At 38.1% G+C, this 25,709-nt stretch overlaps 3 protein-coding genes across 17 annotated transcripts in view; 1 reads left to right on the top strand and 2 right to left on the bottom strand.

Annotated features, from left to right (window-relative positions):
- The window catches only part of SON (SON DNA and RNA binding protein), a 31,009-nt gene extending 23,190 nt beyond the window's left edge, over positions 1-7,819 (top strand). The window contains exons 9-12 of one of the 3 annotated variants that reach the window (XM_082395015.1): positions 4,118-4,265; positions 5,885-5,956; positions 6,063-6,178; positions 6,744-7,819. In XM_082395015.1, the coding sequence (XP_082251141.1) occupies positions 4,118-4,265; positions 5,885-5,956; positions 6,063-6,178; positions 6,744-6,902 (495 nt within the window). In that variant the 3' untranslated portion in view covers positions 6,903-7,819. Of the gene's footprint in view, positions 1-3,403; positions 3,484-4,117; positions 4,266-5,884; positions 5,957-6,062; positions 6,179-6,690 lie in introns of those variants that run through there. The other 2 variants (XM_082395016.1, XM_082395017.1) reach the window with 2 other exon arrangements.
- On the bottom strand, positions 1-17,720 carry DONSON (DNA replication fork stabilization factor DONSON). Of its 3 annotated transcripts, XM_082395052.1 has the most exons (11): positions 16,882-17,720; positions 16,053-16,133; positions 14,715-14,918; positions 13,560-13,738; positions 12,187-12,365; positions 11,470-11,551; positions 11,258-11,362; positions 10,460-10,658; positions 9,542-9,754; positions 8,629-8,774; positions 1-2,899 (listed from the first exon to the last, which is right to left on the bottom strand). In XM_082395052.1, the coding sequence occupies exons 1-10, from the start codon at positions 17,716-17,718 to the stop codon at positions 8,637-8,639; spliced, it is 2,217 nt and encodes a 738-aa protein (XP_082251178.1). In that variant the 5' UTR covers positions 17,719-17,720; the 3' UTR covers positions 1-2,899; positions 8,629-8,636. The 3 variants fall into 3 exon arrangements, with proteins under 3 accessions (XP_082251178.1, XP_082251177.1, XP_082251179.1); XM_082395051.1 differs by lacking the exon at positions 1-2,899 and having other exon boundaries at positions 8,361-8,774; XM_082395053.1 differs by lacking the exon at positions 1-2,899 and having other exon boundaries at positions 8,361-8,774; positions 12,214-12,365.
- A 209-nt stretch (positions 17,721-17,929) lies between these two features.
- Positions 17,930-25,709, bottom strand: part of CRYZL1 (crystallin zeta like 1) — a 33,004-nt gene continuing 25,224 nt past the window's right edge. For 5 of the 11 annotated variants that reach the window (XM_082395099.1, XM_082395093.1, XM_082395094.1 and 2 more), the window contains 5 exons: positions 23,827-23,925; positions 22,309-22,430; positions 21,371-21,476; positions 18,952-18,997; positions 17,930-18,429 (listed from right to left, as the gene is read on the bottom strand). In XM_082395099.1, coding sequence (XP_082251225.1) covers positions 18,330-18,429; positions 18,952-18,997; positions 21,371-21,476; positions 22,309-22,430; positions 23,827-23,925 — 473 coding nt within the window. In that variant the 3' untranslated portion in view covers positions 17,930-18,329. Of the gene's footprint in view, positions 18,430-18,951; positions 19,012-21,370; positions 21,477-22,308; positions 22,431-22,453; positions 23,224-23,826; positions 23,926-25,709 lie in introns of those variants that run through there. The other 6 variants (XM_082395096.1, XM_082395097.1, XM_082395095.1 and 3 more) reach the window with 6 other exon arrangements.

The raw sequence follows: 25,709 nt of genomic DNA, 5'->3' as shown, positions 1-25,709 counted from the left end.
AACATATGCACATACAAAAGTGTCCACGTACGAAGTTAAAATTTTTAAGAAAATGTTTTATTAAAAGTGCAGAAAGAGGCCAGTGAATCTAACCAGTTTCATGAGTAAATTTGCTGTGTGTATATACTCCAGGATGGACACTGAAGATGGATCGATTCATGAGACAATGGCTAATGTATAAATATGGCTCAAGAGCCACTTAATTTATATCCTGCTGCTCCTGGGTTTTGTGGGGGTGGTTTGTTAAACTGTGTTTTGAATGCTAACAGTGTATCTCAGGTGCTGTTCAGAATATTCCACAGTTCCTGTTGGACAACCAATCTAATGATTTCAAAGCAGTGGTTCTCAGATTTTTTCTCATCATGGGATACTTTATTACAGGTTTATTTTTGGTGCACTGCCCCCAAGAGCCTCTGCCACCTGATTTTCCGTTCCTCTATTCCTGTGCCCTTCTTTCCCTCTTCCTTAGTGCCTGCGCCCTCCTGTAAGCTCCCTTGGCCCCTAGTCCTCATTCCTGTTGTGAGCTCCAGCCCCAGGCCCCCGTGGTTGTCAGCTGTTCGTTACAGCAAGTGGTTGGGAGGCCCCAGTGTTAGTGCTGCATGTGGTGATCTTGCCAGGGGTCTGGAAAGCTGGGGGAGGATGGCTGAAGTGTTGGGTGGGCAGTGCTGAAGGGTGGGGAATCGGGTGGGATGGGGATGGCGAATACTATCTGTGGACCACCATTTAGGCCCTGGTGGCCTCTGGTGATCCACAGGTTCAATTTGAGAACCGCTGATCTCATGAAAAAACAGGATATGTAAGACCTAAATTCAAGGGAGAGGACGGACGCCTCGTGCTGTGAAGATGTAGGTGCTCCTGGTTTCAGATTCCTCCTGCAGTGAGACGTGTGAACTCCACCTACGGCTGCCTCGTTGTTGGGGGAGTCTTAGGTGGTTACAGAGGGCTTTCTGAAGAAATGTATTCTGGTGAAGGGAGTGGCTTGGTTGGATGGGTGATGGGGAAATTTGTTTCAGGAGTATTGGCAGCATAGCAGTGCTGAAACTGGGAGGCTGTGTGGGCTAATGGATTGGGAAGGTTTCTTTATCCTGCTGTACTCCTGACTCCTTTTGTGACTGTGGCAAGTAATTACTTGGAATTTCAGTCTCCAAGTGCCTTCTTCCTGCCTCGCAGGGTGGTGATCAGTAATGGGATGGGTACCTATAGAAAACTGCTGTGAGTGCCAATGAGTGAGCTGAATTTCTGAAAAGTCATATTTTTTGTTGCTTTGGACCTTTTAATAACTTTTTTTTCAGTTTTGATAGCATTATCTCTGGTGATCTTCTTATTAACAAATTAATGTAAAGCATATCCTTACTTTGCCTGCCCCCCTTTTTGGGGGAGGGGGGAATAGTTGCACCAGTATCTATATAGTGAGTACACAATCAGGTTGGTTAAAAAAATTACAACTTACCTAGTTTACTAGGGGTTGATGGAAAAAAGATGAAAATCTAGCAAAATATTTTTAAGCTTGAATTAGTTTTGGACTAATTATATTACAGTATTTAAGATATGAAAGTGATTCATGTGCTTGAAAAATGGCTTTCATCTCATTGGGAATAATTATAAATGTACATCTATTTCTTTAACAATTTTAGTTCTTTAATACTATTTAATGTTGAAGCTGAGTACTCCATATTTCAGAAAGTTAGACTTGAAGTTTATGTGGGTGTTTAGCACATAATAATTAAATAGTCATGTACATTACTAGGTAGAAACTTCAGAATGTGATTCCATTGCAAAGTTGGTCTTCATTTGTACAGTGAAGTTCTGATCCATACATAATGCTACAGACTTCTAAACATCATCACTTTAACATAACTTACCAAATGATTAAATTGGTTCCCTGTAAACTTTCCCTTAATTTTTTTTGGTTTCCAGTCTTGTAGACAGTTGGCAGATTTTAAATAATTTACATCATTTAAAATATAGACATAAATCATTTTTGATAAGTTATCACAAGAGAAAGATGTGTTCATTCATCAGACCAAAGTTTTAAATAATTATAGAAGAAAGCAGTGCTTTCAGGAAAACTTCCATTCATATGTTACTGAACAATATATGCTGCTAATATCAGTTAAGGCCAGGAACATTTTATTTATAAAAATGAGCAAAAGCATGGAAAAAGTCATTAGGCAGCTAGAAATTTAACATTCATCTTCACTGTCAAATATCACAAACTGTCTCCTTGTTTTATTTAGAAAACTTTTTCAAAATGTTCATTTGGTGTTTTCTTGCCTTGCTGTAGGCCAGCACCCTCTTTTAATGTTAAGGACTACATGGAATGCCAACATTCTCCATATTCTTTTTTACTTTGCTGCAGTGTATTCTTAGATGAAAAAGTATGAGAGTTTATTAGTAGTAAAAAAAAAAATTTAAATGGTTATTGATTTGAAAGAAGCTTTATTTTCTGGAATGAAATGATTTGGACATGACCTGATGAATATTGTTTACTTTTGTAGTCTCATTAATTAGCTTTTTGTTGAACTGTATACACACTGGTGTAAAGATTTTAAGATATTAGAGAATGGAAACAAAATTGGAAACCTGCGTTATTGGGGATTTGTATTATACTCTGCACAGTTGCCCTTTTTTTTAGGAGTGTTTCCTGGAAAAGAGGGGCGGATGAACCTGGAAGTAAGTAAAAGTAATTTTAGGTGTGTAGCAACAAGGCAGTTGGTATCCAAGCATCAGCTAACTTTTCTCTGTCCACCAACACTGCATGGCCTGCACCAAGTAAGGAACTGAACCAGGGGTATGTTTTTACCTCCACAGCTGCCTCCTTCCATCAGAGTACCGTGTTGAACTTAATGTCTAGTCACACTTCATTGGCATGTTTTCTCCCCAGCAGATAATTAAAAAGCTGGGAAAAAATAACAGTACACAGTTTTACTATTGTGTAAAACGAAGATTTAAAAATTCACTATTAACTTATCAGTAGAGGAGGTGACTAATGTATACTATTTCTAGAGCTACCAAAATTTTTGACTGCCTCTGTTGATAAGTTAATGACTTTTGCTTACATTTGCTAGAGAATGTAAATCTAGAATGTTTAATAACAAGGGGAAATAAAACATGATTTGGAGATGTATGTTATAAATTTTTTTAAAATGGCCATAAAGATCAACAGTAGAATTCAGTGGTTTGTTACATATACATGGATGCCCTTTAAAAAGAGGCATCACGTAGTTCTTAACACGTGAAAATAACTGTTGACCATGCTAATGTATATAGTTGTGCATCTTATGACATTAAGTGGTTTGCTGCTTTGATGGAAATTATGGTTCAGTGGGTTGGATACAAGAGAGATGACTGTTCACAGAATAACCTGTGAACTTTCACCCCTCTGTATGGAAACTTGTTTCAGGGCCAAATCCTTGTAGCTGTCTTCTTGCCCCGGTCAGTGCCAGCCCTACTATTCACAACACTGCTGCTACCGAGGCCTAGGTATGTAAACGTTTAAGGAGTTTTTTAAAAGTCTTTTTAACATCAAGTTAGGTTTTAAAAGAATTCAAAATTCAGTTTGGTATAATTACAGGGTATTTTATGTGTTATCTTTCTGCTTCATAGGGATTTTCTAAGTAAAATATTTATACTTGATTTATGGTAGAATGGGGGGAAAAAACTTTGGATGATAACAGTATGCTTCTTCAGTGTCCAAACTATTTCTAAATGATTTCTAGGCTTTATTCATTAACTAGGTACACCTGGGACAATTAATATTATTGACTGTTTTAACATTGCCTTCTTTTTATTTTGCAAGCTAAGAAGAGATACCAGTGAACCTAAATAGTGGACGAAAACAGGAGTGTTCTAATTTTTTTTTTGGAGGGGGGCACAAGGGCCACTGTTCTAAAACTGCCATTTGACTTATTTGACTTTCAAAATACTGTTATGTTTATGTGAAAATAATTAGAACATACACACTACAGTATGTATATAAGTATAGAAGCATTTAATTGCTGTAACTATAACAGATCTAGAAGTAAAATAAGATTTCTTTCTTTAAAAAGTTACACTGAGTTTGTAGTCAAATTCTAACTATAAAATGGGGATATTTTACCTTTCTTTCTTTGGATAGGATCAGTTCTTAAGAGCAGCCCCAGTAACTGGAGGAATGGGAGCCGTTTTGATGAGAAAAATGGGCTGGAAAGAAGGAGAAGGATTAGGAAAAAACAAAGAAGGAAATAAGGAACCTATCCTAGTTGATTTTAAGACAGATCGAAAAGGTAAGTTTTTTTAGAAAGTTTATTATACCTTCTTTAACATTTAGGATTTCATTACTATCATAAATTCTTCTGATGTCAGTGGTCCTGAACTGGAGGCACTTCTTACAGTATATATAGGTTTTTGTTAGGGAAAAAAATGTTTAACCCATTTTCAGAAGCTTTATATATAGATGGAGACACTAATTTGAGCGTAAAAGGCAACAAACAACCTTTGTGCGATATATGATTACGTTTTTAATTAGATTTCATATTTAGATAGAATTTCCATTTTGTTTTCTGTTGACAGGGAACATGTGCTTGTTTTTGTTTCTAGGATTTATTTTTTCTTTCAACGATGTTTATCCCACATATTCTCCTCATTTCCTATTAGAGAGTTCTGTTTAGTCTTCACTTTCTAAACCCCTTTTGCATATCACTTTTTTCAAGCTCAGTAATTGAGTTCTGTTGGGTTGGGGCTGGAGAGTAGAACAACTGCTGACAGCAGTGTTACCTCTTTTCATTGCATTTCTTCCCTTGGAATAATGTCCATTGTAGAATCACATGGGGCTGCCAGCTAAATGTGATTTCAATAGCTTGTTTAAACCTGATTTTTAAACACTAGAAAATTTAAAACTAATTTATTTTCCTTATTTTTGTAATCAGAAAGTTAAGTTGAAGTTAATGCAGTTAAATTATTGTCCTAATGAATTTGGAAACCAACTAGCTCTGACCAAATTATGTATTTTTAAAAATGTTTTGCATCAGAATTTCTACATTGTCATCTACCGAGAATAATATGTTGCCGTTTAATTCCAAATTGGAATTTATTGTAATAGTGATACTCGGAAATAGGCTAGAAATAACACAATCATCCCATAATGCAGCATTAATGCAAACTTTAAATTAGGAAAAGACATTGTACTTCTTGTCACATTGACATTACTGCTTATACAAGTTGAATAGATTGTGTGTGTCATAAAAGGCGGTTTATGAGAAGACAGCATCTGTGGGCGCATTGCATACTTCCAGGGAATAGTCCCTTTGGAACTGTGCGGTGTGGCCTGGCTTTGGGAACGCACAGTGGCAGAATTGGCAAAGAACTGGTTGAAAAATTCCCCTGGGATAAATGGAAAGCTTTGATTTTAGTTAGTAATATAGCTAAAGCCCTTTTAGAAAGTGAGGCTGAGGCTGATGGTCTTTTGAGTACATCTCACGTTTGAAGTCAGAAAGGGCTTGTTTGCTGGAAAAAGAAACGGACCCATTTATCCACGAGAGAGCCTTTCTCACTTTTTCACTTTGTTTTGGCCTAAAATCCTCGACTTCTGGGGAACATACTTATTAAACTGAGCATCATTTTTCAAGGGATGAGAAACCTTTAGAAATCATTTGCAAAGAGTATTAACTTTTCTGAAAATTTTAATTTTGTACAATTTCCAATACTAAGATAAATGAAGACAGTGTATAGATTTACATATTGAAACAACAAAATAGGAGTCGAGATCAAGGGTAGTGGGTGGGTGTTGACTTCTATTTGAGGGCCTGGATTGAGGTTCAGTTTCCTATAGAGGGAGTAGTTGTTTCGCCATATTGTAATTTTAAATGCTTTGAAATTTATTTAGTGATCATTGGTTTTTTTTAAGGTCTTGTTGCAGTAGGAGAAAGAGCACAAAAGAGGTCTGGAAACTTCTCTGCTGCAATGAAAGATCTGTCAGGTGAGAGTACAGTTTTGAATTTCTTTTTGTTCCACCCTCCCCTTGAATTCAAATTTTTTGCCTCAGATGTGGAGATAATTATAACTGGTTATTTTTTTCTCTGCAGGCAAACATCCTGTGTCTGCCTTGATGGAAATCTGTAATAAGAGAAGGTGGCAACCACCTGAATTTCTCTTGGTCCATGATAGTGGCCCTGATCATCGCAAACATTTTCTCTTTAGGGTAAATATGAATTTCTGCATTAATTGTATACATTTGTTAATTTGATGACTTGATGTTAGAGGGTGACGGATAAGCATTATATGATCACAGGATTAATGTATTGTTTGTGGGTTGGGAGTGTGTATATGTGTATATGCTTTAATATGACCTGTTAATATCCTATTATTTTCTAAATGTTGGCGGGAAAGATGTGGGCAAAATCTGGTGAACAATTTGTTGACCTTTTCTAGTGGAATGTGGGGAACTAATTGTTTTTATCAGGCTTCCCTCCCGCCGCGCCCCCAGCCCCGCGCTCCCCCCCCCCCCCCCACGCTTCAATTTGGAGACCTGCTCTTAATTTGCAGTCCCTTTTCCCAAATGATTTGCTTCTTTTCGGGTTGAGATTTATTTGACTTACATGGTATGGGTTTTATATTTTTGTAAATTATCTTTCTAGCATTTAGTGAAAAAATTACAAAGCTAATAGATATTAAAGTTTGATGCTGTTCTTATTGTATGTTTTTCTTGAATAGGTATTGAGAAATGGAAGCCCTTACCAGCCCAATTGTATGTTTTTCTTGAATAGGTATTGATAAATGGAAGCGCTTACCAGCCCAGCTTTGCCAGCCCTAATAAGAAGCATGCTAAAGCCACAGCAGCTACTGTGGTTCTTCAAGCAATGGGCCTTGTACCAAAGGACCTCATGGCTAATGCCACTTGCTTCAGGAGTGCCTCACGTAGATAGATTGAGGTTTTATATTAATCATTTCAGATAATTTTACTCTGCATCAAAATGTATTTCCTCTTTAATGTTGTAAATATTTGGCAATTTAAGACATTGTGTAAAAAGCAATCTGTACAAACATCTCCAGGCTTTGATTTTTGTACCATGGAAATTGTATTTAACCATACAGGGTTTTGGTATGTTTATATTGTTTACCTTAGTGATGTATTTGTTTAAGTGGCTAACATCCAAACGATTGTTTGAAGGCATCCGTAATCTTCAGTGTGGAATGTTAAATAACGCTTTTATACTGTATTTTGTACTATGATGTCAACTCCCCTTACTTATGGCTAGGCTGCTGTAACACTTGCCTGTAATCAGTGAAGGGCTGTGCACCTTGTACTAGTTCACAGTGGGTTCTGCTGGACAGATACTGGGCCAGTGTTATTGAGGTAATCAAGCAAGATCTGTTCCACAGGGCTAACGCCACCGTATCCCCTTTAAATTTTGTAGAGGTTATAAAAAAAAGGAAGTGGTATGTTGTGTGATGATCAGCACTAAGTCCTGTGTTTCTGTCAAAAGCCACTTGGGCCATGAATGAGAAGGGAGTTAAAAAGAAGTCTGACTAGAATTTTACTGCAGAGGCCAAGTACATTTAGTATGGCATTGAGTTGTGATATAGTTTTACTTTGATGTGCATTTTGAACTTCAGCTACACCTAGATAGACGTAAAATGATAATTAAAATGCTGTAACCAACTTATCTAATAAAATCGGCACCCAGCCACTATTTTGTTGACTATGAGAAAGTTTAAGTTTATGTTAATTTTTAGGGTCTGATAGAATATTTCATGTGTATTACAGTGGTATTCATATGCTATGTCTCTAAACTTTATTTTCAAAAGCTTAAGGCCCAAATATAAACTTCTCTGGAATAAATGTGGTGTTTTATTTTCTGGATTACAAAGTGAACACATACTTCTTCACTACTATTACTTCTTTACCCAATGCTTTGGATTTCTAAGCACTTTTATTTAAGAAAATTTGAATTATATATATACACGCACATACACAAAATACCTACAAGAACATATTAAATACTACTTTGTCATGACAGCTGAGCATACTTTACAACTCTTAACCCTATTCTATATGGAATACAAAATACCCTTATCTGAGTTAACATGCATTAAAACAAGTAATATGTATTTTGAGAATAGAGGAATTGTAAACAGGAAAACAACTAAGGTGGAAGCGTCAACAGTCAACTCAGTAGATATTGTCTACATTTGTTTTCTACCTTTATAAAACTAGAACTTGCTAATAACAATCCTAAGGAAATTGTTAAAGATAGTTTTGTCCTGATGCTCTCAATGGCATGAGATAATTGATACTAAGCCTCAATTTCCATTTGCAAGGAAACACTCAGTTTTCTACGCAATTTATAATTAGGTTAATGGATCTAGAATTTTCATTCAAGGTTTTTGAAGTTTTTAAAAAGTTTATCTTCATATCTGAATATCTAATCAAAAGAGTAAAAACAAATGTTGATTTTGAAACCTTAATCCTATTTACTGCTTAGTGCATGTAATAAAAGTACTGTAAAAGGTTAATGTTTGTAAACATTTGAGTATTTTTAAAGCTATATTCCTTTAAATTTCCAAAGTGAACTTTAAAGCCAAAGATATAAGAATCTTGAATTTCCTTGCTAGAAGGCTTTTTTCCTCAAAGATTCCTTTTAGGCTTACTTTGGTGTTCAGGATCTCCAATTATAAATGTAGTCACTCATTTCCACATGCCGTAAAGATGATTTCCCCAGTATCGGTGTTCGACTAAGGTGGTCCAGAGTTTTAGGGTGCAATCCACAGTTGGCAAGCTCCTCATGAACAGCCTCCTGTGGAAATTTGTATGCAAGTCAGTAAAAAGCATTGTCAGAGTCCTTGAACACTGATGAGTTTTTAAAATTACCATGGGCTCTTTGACAAATAGATGCCTTATTCAGTAAGGGCAAATTCATCGTTAATCATTATCAATAGAAGCTCATCCTAAGAATTTTTGCATAATGACAGCATCCAAAAATAATAATTTTGGTTATTTTTATAAGTCTGGCAAACGGATAAAAATAGTTTCAAAGGTCTCATTACCTCTAAGTAAAAAGCTGTTATGTCCAAAATTAAAGGCAGATACGTTGTAAAGCAACTACTTCAGTTTTAAAGCAAGTGTGGACACATCTAGAAACTGCTGGATCACATGAAACAAGCAGCTCATCCCTCCCCGAATCTAAGAAAAAGTTCTATAGAAAAAAAAGAGGCCTATGCGGCTAAATAAACACCCATAATTATTTATTTACCCCCGCCCCCAGAGTAAGCAAGCAGGCACTATTAGGTGCTGGATCTGAGAGGACAATGAAAACAACTTGCCTTTTGTTTGGCAAGTTCTTTAGTCAGTGTTGAATACAACAGCCTGAATTCATAAAATTTACCTCACACACACACAAACTTTATAGTCATTATCCCTTCCCTCTTAGTAATTGTACTTGATAATATGAAGCAGTACAGTTTAATAACTTGAAACACCAGTTTGGTTCATCATAAATGACTTCCTCCATCCATCTAGTCTGAGAAAACTGCAACTAAATCTGTTTACCAGCTGTCTACTTACCTTATCCAGTACTTTATCCTTTGGTGGGCAGATATTAAATACAGCAGTTGGCTCATGTGTATACAGTCCTGCAGAAAATGACCCACTCTGTGAAGATCTGAGTAGCATAGTCACGGAATGTAGAGAATGAGGCATGATAGGACCTGTAATCTCCAAACTAAATTGATCTCTGTATCCAGAAGGAGCTTGTGTCTTCACGTTTACACTTCGCGCCTTCAAAAAAAATTCAAAGAAAATTATGGTCACCATCTCTCAAGCTTTTGTCCCTAGCTAAAAATGTGATCAATAACTTCTCATTTGGGTATTCCCCTCTTTAACAGTTAAGGAATAAAAGTAGTTCATAAGACATCAAAAGAATGTTACATGAGTAAAAAATGTTCAGTAATTCTGTTTCCAGCATCCTCTCCTCCAAATTATGAGGCTGTCAATTTAAATATTAGTTCTAGAGAATGTAACTTTTTAATATGGTATCCTTTCCGATTAATGCACTTTCAATGCATAATATTAGGAAAATAAAAATTAGATTCTGTTGCTATTACATTCAGCATATGTAACACGAAAATTACATGTGTAATTCTTCAACAATATGGATATATACTTATTCTTTTCACTTATCCATGATCCAGTGTTTGAGACCACCTATAATTTAACAGAACATTCTTGGCTCTGTTCTTTCACTGGTTATGAAAGACAAACTTTAAGAAAGCAACTTTTCCTTATGGCAATAATTCAAATATAACTTTTCATATAATTCCTTTGATAATAACTTTATATCAAGGAATTTTTTTACTGGGAGGAAAGAAAAAAAATATGCACCATGTAAAAATACCAAGAATTTATCCTATCAAAAAAGGAAAAGTATGTCTTTAAAAGGTAGGTTATGAGGATTAGTGTAGAATTTTTTTTTCTTTTTATTACCTTAAGCATTTGCATTGTGGCACCTCGGAAAGCTATAGGTGATAAGAGGGTTGGTGGAAGTCCTGCCTGGGGACCTGAGGTAGCAATTAAACTCTTACAGTTGATCAAAAAATTTAGCAATGTAAAGGTATTTGTCCCCTTCACCAACACAACAGACTCGGGTCTGTGATCCATTTGTACTTCATGTATCTCTTTACGCCTGAACGTGACAATCAAGGAAACTGCAAATGCAAATCCCATACCAAAAGGAACAGCAGTTATCTTAATCCTGAATCACCTGGAACCCTCTTCCCCCACTCCAAACTGGAAATGCTCTTGCTAATCCTCTTCACTGCAGTTATAAGGCATCTGAATGATCAAAATGATTTCTTTTTGACCATCTGAATTAGCTAGAAATTGATACCTAACAACTGATTTCTTCTCTAGTCAAAAATATGTTCCAGTCCCCCCACAAACTTAACAAAAATAGAATATTTTCACTTAAAAAAGTTTAATAATTGTTCATGGCTTTTTGGTACTTAGGGGTTTTTTAATGTCATGATGGAGTATCAGTTTTAATATCTTAAAGATAGTTTAAGATTATAGTTAAATAAAACTGTCAGTCAATATTACATTGCTCAAGGGAATTCCCCGGCAGTCCAGTGGTTAGGAATCTGCGCTTCCACTGCAGGGGGCAACTGGTCGGGGAACTAAGATACCGCATGCTGTGTGGCACGGCCAAAAAATAAAAATAATTACATTGCTCACTAACTTAATTCAATGAAAATAAATTCTAGTTAACAGCAACTGAAAGGATACAGCTTGATAGAAAGTACATCTGGTTTTTTAATTTTATCTTGCACACCCATCTCTTCCAGCCAGGAAAAACTTTCTTCTTCATCCTCATCGCTGACTGCTTGCTCCCTAGGAAATTGCTATAGTTAGTCAGGGTTCCCATTTCCTAAAGCTGTTTCCTCTACACTGAATCCATAATTCACGAGATGATGTAAAAGGTTATTTTAATCACATACTCCCCATGTCCCAAGCTTGTTCCAGACGCTTTCCTCTTCTCATGGCCACTTTCTTTTATTAAAGGCAAAGAAAATTCAATACCTACGTGAGAAAAGAAAAATGTAACTATGTTTTCTTTAATATAATCTGAAGGAATTAAACAGGCGTGCCCGACTTGTAGAGAGTATATATGAAAATGAGTTTTTACTCCTGATGTATTAAAGCAGTACTTTTCATGCTTTCTTGATGGCAGCTCACAACACACATATCTCCTTGAAACAAATGGTTCAGGACAATACATAATAGTCTCACTACATGTGGTACTCTTTCATCAAGTATATACTACTCTATTTCATTTTTTTATAAGGTGCTGAATGAGTCCACTAAATAGATTTCATGATCCACTAATGAGTTGACCCTCTTTAAAGATCATGTTATTAAAAGGGGGTAGATAATTTGTATTATAAAAGAATTTCTATAGGAGTATATTCAGATTGGGACTTTCCAGCTTGATATATGTTTAGAGATCAGAGAAGGGAACACAACTTAAAGCTATGTACAATGGACAGCTTAATTAAACGCTGGAAAAAAATCAAAAAAGAAATAAAATAATTCTTAAAACAATTAGATAAAACTGGTAGAAGACAATTCAACTGCTAAAAGACAGTTCAAATTTTAGCTTTTAAGGAGTGTTTACTATATAGTGTGGTATTCTCACTTTAAACCTATAGTTTTACCTTCGTTTTTCATAGCTTCTCTTATACCTCTAGTTGTTGGAGAGATGAGAGCCGTGACTACATCATCTCCTGCTAATCCCGCTGCACGGAACAGGACAGTAAACTGATAGGTACAAACGTAGAAATAGGGGCAAAGTTTTGTCTTCAGCAGATTATACAGAGAAGTAAAGCTCACAGACCTATGAAGAAAAACATTTTTCTTTAGGCATTATTAAAACTAACTCAACATCTAAAATTTTTTTTGCATAATTTAACTTGATACTCACCTGATTCAAAACACAAATATTACAGATAATGGTCTGAATTTTTGCCATGACATAGAACTTGGCTTTTTAAAGGACTGAAATTGGTCACAGGACTCACTGATGACTTCTAAATACTTTAACGAATAGTGTTTACCATTTAAACACTAGCCATTTTTTCTTTAAACAAAACTTAATTGATAACTGGTTGCTCACTTTTTTTTTTTAATAAATTTACTTTACTTTATTTATTTATTTTTGGCTGCGTTGGGTCTTCGTTGCTGCGCACGGGCTTTTCTCTGGTTGCAGCAAGCGGGGGCTACTCTTTGTTGCGGTGTGCAGGCTTCTCATTGCGGTGGCTTCTCTTGTTGCGGACCACGGGGGCTCTAGGCGCGCAGGCTTCAGTAGTTGCGGACCACCGGCTTAGTTGCTCTGCGGCATGTGGGATCGTCCCAGACCAGGGCTCGAACCCGTGTCCCCTGCATTGGCAGGCGGATTCTTAACCACTGCGCTACCAGGGAATCCCTGGTTGCTGACTTTTAATAAGCAGCTTCTACTGATGAGAAGGGAAGCAGCCATTGGCAAAAAGTATAATAACGTTAAAGAATTAGGTCTCTATATATTTATCAAACACTTATGTATATATTCCACAACTACGTAAAGAGTGAATAAGAGCTGGGAATTCCCTCCCCGTCTGGTGGTTAGTACTCCGCGCTTCCACTGCAGGGAGCACGGGTTCGATCCCTTTGGTCAGGGAACTAAGATCCCACAAGTCGTGCAGTGTGGCCAAAAAAATAAATAAATAAAAATTTTTAAAAAAGAGTGAATAAGAGCTAAAAAAGTAAACAATTAAAATTTTTTTTCTTTTTGGCTGCACCACGCAGCAGGTGGGATCTTAGTTCCCTGACCAGGATTGAACCTGGGCTGCAGCAGTGAAAGCGCCAAGTCCTAACCACTGGACCGCCAGGGAATTCCCCAAAAGTAAACAATTTAAATGTTAGTTATTACAGTTTAAATAAAATAATTCAGAAGGACATAGAAATCCATCTACTACTGCTCATCTCCACATCATAAATAAAATAAGGAGAAAATACGGCTAAAATGGGTAGCACAAATTTTTACTAATCTTACCAGTCACTCATTAAAATGTGTTGCAGGGTTTCATCATTTGACCAAGGGTTTGTCTTTCCAGCCATTTTTCTGTCAGCTCCAATACGAGGGAACAATGGTAGCCAAGACAAGGCAGGGTGGAGCCAATAGATAAGGCTCTGCTGGAAGGCACAACGGAGCTCAGTGGAGAGTTTGGGATCCTAAAATACAAAGATGATATTGGACAGTTCTTGCCCCAGTAGAAATACAGAATTTAATTAAAAAGACACTGAATATACCAAACACTCATTCTCAGGATCTTTACTGCTTCCTGTAAGAAAGTGTTAATAACTGTTAACAGGGGCTAAAATGTAGTTTATTATTGTTTGGGAAAACCTTCCTTGCCAGCCATTGCAGTCTGTTAAACCACATACCAGCAGGGACGCTTAGATGTAGATGGGAACATTCGTCTGGGTCTACCATCCTTGAGAACAGTGACTGTCACTCTTTATCACCAGGGCAGGGGGGTGGTGTGTGTGTGTGTGTGTGTAACACTATATTCAACCCCCTCCCCTCATAGCACTGTTTCAAAAGTAGCCAATAAAAACCGATCATCCCAATCACAAATCATCTGTATCTATTTATCAGAAAAGATGTACCAAGGCCTCTTTCAGGTAATCTCTTTTAACCTGGTTTGAGTTGATGAGCTGCTTGAAAGTAATGCAATTACATTTCTCTAAAACCTTTCTAGCACTCATCAACTCTCCTAAATTTACAACAGACCATCACCCAGGTGGTAAGAATTAGTGCATTTAAAAAATACAGTATACATTATGTGAGAAAACCAGTAAAATAACCAATCTGTCTTTGCAATCCTACTCCTCAATTGCTTTTCATTTCCTGATATTTTCTTTCTCAAAAGGCCTTAGAAAAGGATAGCGTAGTTCAAACACTTCCTGCCTGCAGCAGTGACTAATTCTCAGGACAGGTCTATAAATTTAACAGGCAGTTACTGTATCTGATTTAAAAAACAGTATGAAAGCAGCATTTGGGAAATAAAAAATTTCCCAAGTCTCTGTGTCTTTAAATGTCAAAAGAAAAACTTAATGAAAGGAAATGTCTCTGATATTTTGCAGAGAAGTACATTTTACACTTAATTTGTTACTTTTAAGCATAGCTATTTTCTTACAGAATTACCTGTATACTTTGAGGCAAAGTAACTTCTGTTGCCCTACAATGCTGGATGACACCTTGAGCCTCTTCCTGTGCTTTCAAATGATCTGCCCAGGTAAAGGGTTGAGAAGAGGCGAAAAGGAGTCGAGTTTTAATACTCCAGTCCACAGGTAACTCAGTACTCTCTGAGGATGGAATATCAGATTCGGAGAATGATACATGAGGAGTCTTTCAGAAAACAAAGAACACAAAAATTAGTAGAGTACCAAGGAAAAAACCCTTCAATCTGTAGAATTCATCAACTAACATACTCATGACCACTGAAATTTCAAAATGTTATGAATGGTACAATAAATAACACTGAAAATATACTACACACTGTGAAAGAGTCTGGAAAGAGCCACACTAAACCGTTAACAGTGATGTTATCTCTGGAAAGTGGGAATTTGTTGTTGAGGCTGGTGGAAGGAAAGGTTTCACTTTTTAGTTTATTATAGGTCTATATAGTTTAGTTACAAGAGACGTACTATTTTCACGATCATGATTTAAAAACATCTACTACTGATACTGCTATCAAAGCAGAAATCTTCCAAGTATTTTTTAAAAAGCACTTTTTAAGCCTCTAAAACTCTGGAACCAGGTCTAAGTTGCTCTTGCAGGTAACTTAGGTTGCGTTCTTAGAGGCCATATTTAAGAAGCAATTGCCGACCTCAAAAATTCCTCCCAAACCGTTTTGCTGTCAAATCAGTATTCTCCACGTTACAATGATTCTTCTAGATGACATTATTAAAAAATAACAAGGAAGGGGGAACTATTTCCAAGAGACCCGAAGGCCATTTATTTGCAAGGAAGGGAGACTGGGTCTTGGGAACTCTTCTAGCCTGCTCCCATTAGGACAATCTATGCATTTGTTAAACTATCACGAAAGCAGCAGCTGAGGAATGGAATCAAGGAGCGTTTCTGTGTGTGGTGGTGGTGGCAGGGAGGTTCAGTGATAAACCAACAGCCTGTGGAACTAATTTGGGGATTTGCAGTGAAGGATTAAGTTCAAAAAGCAGCTGAGCCTGGAGGCGTCGGCTCTGAGCGATGAGCTGGAGTTGTCACTACCTACAGAAGAGCGTGAAAACTGTTGGGGGCAGAAATAAAACCCACATCTACGCCTACTTTAGCACTGGTGCCATTATAAACATTACCACAACATACAAAGTCCTTTACCAAGGCTGATGCCTGGCACCTTTTCAACCCTGGTAGAGATGATCACTCAGGGCTCTCTGTGAAACTATTTCCCAAGTAAAACACTTCTGAGAAGTATACACTTATGTTATAAGAATATACACTCTAATGACATTTAAAAAGTGTTACCTGGGGTAATTCAGTAATGGCTGTTCTTTCAGGAATCTTCTCTTCCCATAGCAAATCATTTTCTTGATTAGAATCTAAAAACTGAGGTTAAAAAATGGTCCTTTTAAATTATAAATGATGCTGGAGTTCGCTTTAAACATGTAGAGCTTCACCTGGCATACAAGTTTCTCAGCAAGTGCAGGAATTCACGTGAGCGCAAATCAGTATAACAGTATTTCACTTCAGTTTTGTGCCTGAACTTTACTATCAAAATGGACCGGGAAAAGGGCAGGTGATTTGCGCAACTAAGAACTCAGTAACCAATAATCTCAGTTCAAAAGATCCAAAAGGTTGCGGGGTAAGACAAATATTAGTAAATTCTGACCCCATCAATCCTCAACATTCCCCCAACCCCAGAACAATTTTGAGCGCGTGAGAAGGCAGGCACTGAATCACGCAGGAAAGAGGGTCCTGTAACCTTCCCATCAAACGGTGGCCTTCCGGGAGTAGTGCCAGGATTACTCGGCGCTCTCTTCCCACTGATCTCCAACCCCCCACCAGACGGCTGCAGCCCAAACTCCCCCGCCGCGCGCCGGGCGGGGCCGCGGGGTCCACTCCTCAGGACGGGCCGGCCCCGCAAGTCCCGCGGCAGCTCGCGGAGCGCACTTCACGCCGCCCCGACCTCGCAGGGCAGCCACCCCCAAGGCTCAAGGCCCCCTGAGGCCGCGGGCGGCTTCAGCTTCGCGCCCATTTCGCTCCTGGAACGCGAGAACCCGCCATCCCTACTTCACAGACGAATCGACCCACGAACTACGAGAACCCATCGGCTCCCAGGCACGAAGACACTCACCGGGCCCGGCGCCTCCTGCTGGCCGCGGGACGGCCCGTTGGGAGGCTCGGCGGCGGCCCGCGGCCGGTTGTCCAGGCGGGCGAAGGGGTTCCTTCGGGACGCGGTCGGGCCGCCGCCGCCGCCGCCACCTCTGCCCACTGCCGGGAAAGGGCGGAGGGGCAGCCCGGCCGTCAGGGCGGCGCGGCGGGTCGCCGGCTCGGGCCGCTCCTCGGTCGGGGAGGCGGCCCCAAGGCTCCGGCCCCTTTTCCGTCGGAGCCGCAATGTCTCTGGCGGCCTTTTGAAACTGGGCGAGTAGCCGGGCACCGACAGAGCCATCACGAGCCGCGGAGGCCGAGGACCCGGCCCGCAGCCCCGCAAGCGCTTCCCGCGCGCCGCGGCCCCGCCCCCGACGTGGCCCCGCCCCCACGGCGTCTCGCGGCGCGTGTGCCGTACGGCGCCCGCGAGGCTCCGCCCCCGGCTGTGTTCCTCCGAGACCAAGGGGGCGCGAGGGTCCCGCGCCTCGCCGGACGCCGCCTTGGCGCTCTGGTTGGGTCTTTGGCTGTAGCCGGGTCGCCGGGTGCTAGGTGGCTGGGAAGCACGCGGTCCTGCGCACCGGGATAGATGAGCGCTGTTCAAATCCGCAGCAGGGTGTGATGAGCCCCAGGCACGGCGCCAGGATGGAAACGAAACGTCACAGTTGAGCTGCCCCTTCGATAAGCTTCCAGAGCGCAGCGGCGACGTCCAGAGCTGGAGAGAGGGGCCTGGGCCTCCTCCTCCTCCCCCCGAAACAGAGAGCCCCGACAGGAAATCAGCACGCCGGCTACGCAAGCGCAGTCTCCCGCCCCGCTTCCCAAGCATCGCCACTGCAGCCTTCCACGCAAACACTGCAGCGGTCACGGACGAGTTACCGTGATGCTCCCTTTCGATCCTGAGGAAACCCTGGAGTGAATGAATATTTGAAAAAAAATTTAGCTTTCAATGGGCTAGGTCCTTTGAGACTTGAAAATATATTCAAAGTATTAAATTACGACAGCAAAGGATGTTAAAGAAGGAAGGTGTTGAGAATGGAGTTGATACAAAATAATGTTATTTTGACATAGCAAAAGACTCCAACAGCTTTATCAGAGTAGCGTGGCTTCTGCTGAAAGCAGTTTTCTTCATGTAAAGAATTTTGTAAGAGGCAAATATATAGGAACAATAATTTTAAAGGCTTTCAGAATATTCCCTTTAGATGTTAAATTTTAGAATTGTCTTGACCCGTCTGTACAATGTTTCCAAATACTTTTCAGATACTTCAGACTTTTCAAATACTTCAGATAACTCTGAGCATCGTGTCTCAGCAGGAAAACGTACTGAAAAACATAAAAACTTGCTTTTATCTTCCTTGACTTTTCTGAGCAATTTGCAAGGAAACTCTGGCTTCAATACTGGAAAAGGTTCATCCAACTGAGGTCTGAGAAAGAACAAAATTAAAATTGAACAACTTGCTTCTTTCTTCCTTGATTTTTCTGAACAACTTCCATGGTAACTTTTGCCTCGTATAGTGGAATGGGTTCATCCAACTGAGGTCTGAGGAAGAATGAAACTATTAGAAATGTCTAGTTAAAGATGGGTAGAGTACATAGCATGGCAGTTGACAGTTGCTATAGTTCAACTCTATTACTTTAAATCAAATTTGTCCATTAATATTTCCACTGTTGAAACCGGTTAAATTTTGAATGGGGAAAAATACCTATTTTATCCATTCTCTCTTTTTTGATAAACAGATCCAGCTGAAAAAAAAATTGTACTTCTTGTCAACCTGTAGGTTATTTCAAGTTGCTTTGGGAAGGGTGATGAGGATAAGCAAAGGGTGAGGTACAGTATGGAATGGAGTAAGGAAAACTAACGAACCACTTCTCTCTTAGGGAATGCATACTGGTGTGTATACGCTTCGAGAAATACTAAGGAGCAGCTATTTATCTAAGCAAAATAATAAAATATGGAGGCAAGAGGTGTACTGAGAAAGCTGAAACAAAAATGGGAATGCCCATTTTATCTCCTGGAGAATAGAAAAATAAACAAGAACAATGATTTGGTCATTTAGCATACCTAAAAACACCAGTTGATAGCTTCTCCATCACATCTTTTAAGATACGTAGCTGGAAAGACTGTTAAGGTGGCAACGTAAAGGAGAGAGGAGTAAATAAAACCATTTGATAAGCAGAAGATACTAGGCAGGTCACCTATTTTTTTTTTTTAATAGAAATTCTGTAAGCTGTCATGTTTACCTCTAAAACAGGAAAATGGGGGAACTGATTTGAGAGAGGTGGTGACATAATAGAGCCTAAACTTCTAAGTACAAGAGATGAAAGAAGCCTAATGCCTGTCCTAAGTAATGACTAGTGTTATCCCAAATGGATGGTAACAGAATGGGGTCAGGGTTTCATTTTAGCACCACTTATGTTATCTTTAGTTAAAAACAATTTTAGCACTTATATCTCTTACTTTGGGTGCACATTTATTTATTAAACCAGCTGATAAATACGTATGCGGGAAAGTTAATACTCTGTGTGTGTAATATATGCCACTAAGAGAATTAAAAAGCAGGGTAAAATTTAAAACTCTAGTCATTTACTTGAAATTATAATATTAGAACTGAGAGTCTATATAACTGCTAGTACAGGAGAATTATTTATGGCATATAATCACACAATTGGAAGGAGATTGCTACGTTAAATCACAAGCAGCAGCTGGCTCATGTGTGATGCAACTGAGGGGGGTGTGCACAACTGAGGACTGAAGTCTGATTCAGGACTTTAGAAAATGTAAATTAGAAAATATGAACATAAGCTACTTTAAAAGGACCTAAAGAATACCGATTCACTTTTCACGTACTACAAATTCTCTTTCTGCTTCTGTTAATGAAATTGCCAGCAGTATGTGTAAGTATATAAATATAAAACATATATTTCTGATTTTTGAAAATTTAACATTTCATATGAACATGTCACGTTTCAGTATGGTCCATGGATTTGTCAAATAGGTTAAAATCTCACGGTGGGGAGAAAGGGGAGCAGTTGAGAGACTTAAGTTATTAAGTAACACAGGCAGAGCAGCCAGCCTACCTTCTGACATGAAAGACTCAAAACATACTAACTTATGTTACTTTTAATACATGGTCTCTGTCATTAACATCCCATGGTATTCTTGATAATTACCATGTTATTGAATGTGTCATTATTTAAAGTTGAAATTTAAAGAATTCTTTTAGGAAGTTAAAAATTAAGTTTATTTTCCAAATTTAATATGAAAATATTTAATCAGAAATACATTAAACACATACATTCACCACATTAAGGGGACGTTCTGGTTTGGAAATGTACTCTTTAAAACTCAACATATGCAGTATACTAATTAAATATTATTCAACTATTTGAAAGCTCTGTATTAAGTCTGCCATTGCTCTTAGAGGAGGCTGGCCCTTGTACACGTCACGCATATGTAACAATGCACATTTAATAAAACTAAAGAATGATATTCAGTGAGACAAACATACGGTTGTGCAAGTCTCTTTCTTCACGCACAATTATACTCTATTAAGTAATGAGAACTTATTTTTTTATTCAATGTATTAAAGTTTTTACCAAGTACAGCTGCCTTTAAAACAGGCGTCTTAGAAATAAAACGTTTATTCTTAAGTTGACCCTGCTCTAAAGAGGTTTGGACCTTTCTTTTGGAACTGCTCTCATATTCTCAAGAAAACTTTTCATTACTTTTACCAAAATGGAATGATCGATTTCATTCACTAGATTTGTTACTGAATCACTTCCATTTAAAAAAATCAAACCCATCTTCATTTGATGAAGATTTCCTAGTATTGATATCCTTAAAAACACCCCACATGGGACTTCCCTGGTGGTCCAGTGGTTAAGACTCTGCCCTTCCAATGCAGGGGAGGCGGGTTCAATCCCTGGTCGGGGAACCAAGATCCCACAAGCCGCGCGGCCAAAAAAAAAAAAACCCATAAAACAAAAAAAACACCCCACAAACTCTTAATTTTGATAACTAAGATTATCAGGCATTATCAAAATGTTTAACATAATGGCACCACCGTAGGAGTAAAGATGCAGCCTGTCAAGGTGATCTGTAATTTCCATAATGCCAGGTTAAAAACGAAGCAAACTCTTCCATGTATCCTATAGTTTCTCATTCAGAAACAAGCAAGACTGCCTGGGTGTGATTCCTGTCCTGCCACTTGCTAGCTACATCCTTAGGCATGAACTAACCTTTCTATCCTTCAGTTTCTTTACCTGTGACATAGGGATAATACAGTACTTAACTTTCACAGGGCTGTTTTAATATTTAAATAAATTAATACCTATAAAGCACTGGGAACACTGTTTGGCATGTTCAATGTAAGTTAGCTGCTATTATTATTAATTATTATTATCAGTACTAAAGAACTTAATGACGAGAATACAAGGTAAATTTCAAGCCAGAAACTCAAGTCAGTAGAAAAAAAGGATATAAAGATACTTTCCCTGTTGTACATTTGACAAATTCCAAACTTCATCATTAAGGAAAGCCACCGTCGCTCCCTTGAGGAAAAGGCAGTGGCTATCTGGAGGATCCAACTTGGATAGAATGCACAAAGAATAATCAGTTGCTGTGAGTTTAATAGCAGAAGAATGATTGGTATCTTCAGCCAGAAAAGCTTTTACACAAATTAAATAATACCCAAATCACAAATAATCAGCACACACAAACTTTAATAATAATATGTATACTATACCGTTTTCTTTTCGAATGCATTGTCCAAAATGATGAAACAGCAAGGTCAAATGCAAGGCCAATCTAGAGGTGATGAAGCGGTAGTAGGTATATGTGTGCGGGGGTGTGTGTATGTGAGAGAGAGATATTTCTCGTTGCTACTCACCAGTCACCTTCATGAGGAAGTTGGAAAATTGGTGAAGATTGGTACATGAGAATTACGGTATTTGCATATCAACCATGATAAAAATACTTGAATTGAGTTTTGTTGAGAAATGTAACTTCGGAAGACAATGTGTGTATATATATACACACACACACACACATATAGTAAATTATAATTTGAATAATTAGGACATTGTCATAATTTTATATAGAAATATTTTGTTAAGTATATGTCAACAAGAATGTTACTAAGGAAAAAAAATCTTATTTGAAACACTATTAAAAAATTCATAAGTCACTACTTCAAAACCACTAAATAAAAGATAAATGAACTCCTCTGCTAAGCACTATATTTCAACATTTGGCCAACAGCTAAAGTTAAAAAAAAAAAAAGCTACATTTCTTTAAAAATAGGATATAATTCAGAATTTATACAAATTTAGCCACACCTTGCTAAAAGACTTAGGCATTATTCTTTGTTAATTGCATCCTTTTGGTGTATCAGTAATGCTTTATTGTTTCTGATAATACCTGCAGGTTTTCTTCTGTTGTTACCCAGTGGCCTCCAACACCAAGAAGGGTGATGATATCATGTTTATGTGGTAGTAGTTGTAATTTTACAGTTGGTTCATCATCTTTATTATATAATCTCACTTACAAAGGAATTGTTTGAAGAGAGAGAGGGAGAGAGAGAGAAAATGTATTTTATAGTAATCTGATAAAAATTTATTCTTCAAACTAGTTCTCTTTACTTTTTAATATAGGAACAAGGAAGCATTTTGTATTCAGACACTTAAAATATATTTTTTGCATGAAAACTGGTCATACACTTTACTTTAGATTTAATTATAAGTGATATAACTAAAGATAAAAAGTCTATTTTAATTTGAAAATCAGGCAAGATAACATAGCACATAACTAAGTCTGATAATTCCAATTATAACATTGATAGCTTAATACTTTGGGAAAAGTTGACTTCTTTAAGAGTAAGGAACTCAGATTCAAGACAGTCATACTGGGACTTCCCTGGTGGCGCAGTGGTTAAGAATCCACCTGACAATTCAGGGGACACGGGTTTGAGCCCTGGTCTGGGAAGATCCCACGTGCCGCGGAGCAACTAAGCCCGTGTGCCACAACTACTGAGCCTGCGCTCTAGAGCCTGCGAGCCACAACTACTGAGCCCGCGCGCCTAGAGACCGTGCTCCATAACAAGAGAAGCCACCACAATGAGAAGCCCACGCACTGCAATCAAGAGTAGCCCCGGTTTGCCGCAACTAGAAAAAGCCGCGTGCAGCAACAAAGACGCAATGCAGCCAAAAAAAAAAAAAAAAAGACAGTCACATTTTGACATAATTATTGAAATGTCCATTTGAAAAGTTAATGACGTATACATTCACTTCCACTGAAAGATTGTTCTGAGTTAATTTCGAATCTTGAAAATACTGGCTAAAAAGAAATAACATATGGTCATAGTTGTATTCATTACAATTCTTAGGATAGAAGATAAATTCTAACAAAGTATAAACAGAATCCCTTTGCAGGCTTGTGAAACCTGTTCTTTAGGTGTGATGGCACTACCTAAGAGTGTGAAGATTAGGTGTTAAATAGATATTGGTTAAACTACAAAAGTTCAAGCAAGGTGAAAATGCAACAAAATTCTGTGCACTTTCCAAACAGGGACTGCAGAAGTCTACCATCCAATAGAGGGCAGCCATACATAGCAGAACTGACTAATTAAGCAGCTGGCTGAGACCTGAACTAATCCAGGAACCACTGAGGAGATCATGTCTGCAGATTTCTTGTAGAGATACTTAAAGTCCAATGCCTACACTTTAAAAGGCAAGCATGTTCTCTCTTCCAGACAGTGCTTACAATGGGAATAAAATGAAGAAGCGCCAATTTAAATAGAAAAGTTCAAAAATAAAAAAACCCTAAATATCAATTTAATAATATATAAATAATTATTTCCTGGTTATATATTTTTTTCCCAGGAATTCTCCCATCACAATATAAAAACTACAGAGACTACTGATTTAGTAAAGTACCCACCTCCAGCATCTAGGACAATATCTACTCCAAGGCCACCTGTTTCTTCTAAACAGCTTTCAGCAACCTGGGCTTTTCCATTGGACACATCGATCACTCGGGCTGTAAAGGACAGGAAGTCAGGCAATCTGTATGTGATCAACACAACTCAGAGAAGAAGAGATAGAAAAGCAAATATCTCTTCTCTGAAATGAATTAAATGGTTGAAGCAATTACTGAATCAAATTATACTTTTTCTCATCTAACCAGTATTGCTAAGGATCAATTTAAATGAAGGAACTGGTATATTCAATAAAATAAAAATATGAGCATTTTATGGATAATGTGTCCCAACGTTGGTCTGTTGACATAGAGGATTGTTCTTTACAGCTAAAGGATATTTCGCCAGAACTGAGAATCTCTAAACCACAGAGGTACATATATATGAAGATGTGGACTGAAAGATTAAGCAATTTCTTAAGTATGTTCAGATTTAATAGAGTTTAGAACTAAAAAGTGCAAAGATATATTTATGTGATTTGGTACTTCTCTGTTAGAGGCTGTTTTAACCTTTCTCAGTCATAGGAATCCCAGCCCACACCCGCATCTCCCGACTCTGCCCTCCAAAACAAAAAAAAATATCCCGAAGATGAAAAAAAACCCAGGATTATTTTAAGCAGGGTTAGTAAAAATAAACTAATTTTAACTGGTTGCTTTAATGTATTAATAGAACAAGCCAGTGAGAGAACTAAAAAAAAAATCTCAATTTGAATTGGCAAACGAAGACACATGTTTATATTTCATTTTTGTATCTTTTAACACCTTCTCAGTAAAGAGAATTCCTCTCAGAGATTCTCAGATTGGAGGTGTAGTGCAGTAGTGACTGAAGTCTCAGGGGATGGAGGTGAGGGTGGGGGGACTCGAGGAAAAGGGGGCTGAAGCACCTAAGAAGGGCAGGGTTAACCAAGAGGAAACTGCTCCCTCCAACAATATTATTCATGCTCCCCCCAACAATACTATTCATGCTCCCCACCCCTTCCATTTTCAATCTCTCTTTTTCCTTTTTTTTCTTATTCTCCTCCTTTCTCCAGCCCCTGTTTTAACCTTCCTTCCATTTCTTGGTTATCTCTGCCAGAAGCATAACATAACCATGGAAATAACACAGGCTTTACTATTAGGCAGGCTTGGGTTCAAATTCCATTCCAGGCCTAGTGGTACATCTAGTGGTACATCCTTGGACAAGCTAAATTCTGAAATGCTGTTTCCCAGTTAGTTGACACAGGGTTGTTGAGGATTTAAGGAACTATCATCCATATTAACCCTCAATGAACCTTACTTTCCTTCCTGCCTGCCCTTCACTTACACTCTGCTCTTCTTTTCTCTTCATCTGTTAAACTCCAATATTAATTCTGTTAACTCCAGTCTATAAAATTCCATTCCTATCTTTCTTCTCTTCTTTTTCATTTTTTCAATCTCTATTTTCTTTCTCCTTTCCATATTCATCGCTATTCGTACAGGTTCAATCTTTTCAAGAGCTCCCCAGCCTCTACCATGTCCTATTTATCCTAAACTATATCTGACCTGGGTTTCTGTGTAAGTGGCTCATCTCCCTTCCTAGTGTATCACAGGAAACAGACAACTTTAGAGGTATATCACTGGGTAAAAGAGGTTGAGAAACATAAAAAGTGATGCAAAAATATATTGATTTATTGACTAAAACCAAAGAGGCATCAGGTGTTTCTCAACTGTGTCAAAGTTCACCTAATTCAAACTTGGGTGAGTTGGTAACAATGAGGCAAAGAAGAAAAAACACTGAAAAATGTAGGTTTAAAAAACAAATCATTAAAATTTAAACTATAACTTATGTAAACTTGGACTTAGCACAGATACTAAGTGCATTTTTTAAA

Source organism: Balaenoptera borealis, assembly GCF_965194805.1.
Source record: "Balaenoptera borealis genome assembly, chromosome: 5".
Taxonomy (NCBI): Eukaryota; Metazoa; Chordata; class Mammalia; order Artiodactyla; family Balaenopteridae; genus Balaenoptera; species Balaenoptera borealis.
Note: the sequence above shows the minus strand (reverse complement) of the source record. Positions and strands in the feature narration are given on the sequence as shown.

Coding starts and splice junctions, on each gene's coding strand:
- DONSON (XM_082395052.1), bottom strand. CDS start 17,718: ATGCTTGGGAAGCGGGGCGGGAGACTGCGCTTGCGTAGCCGGCGTGCT. Junction 11,363..11,469: donor ACAAGCTTGGGACATGGGGA/GTATGTGATTAA, acceptor GCAATTTCCTAG/GGAGCAAGCAGTCAGCGATG. Junction 9,755..10,459: donor CCACAATGCAAATGCTTAAG/GTAATAAAAAGA, acceptor TTTTTTTTGAAG/GCGCGAAGTGTAAACGTGAA.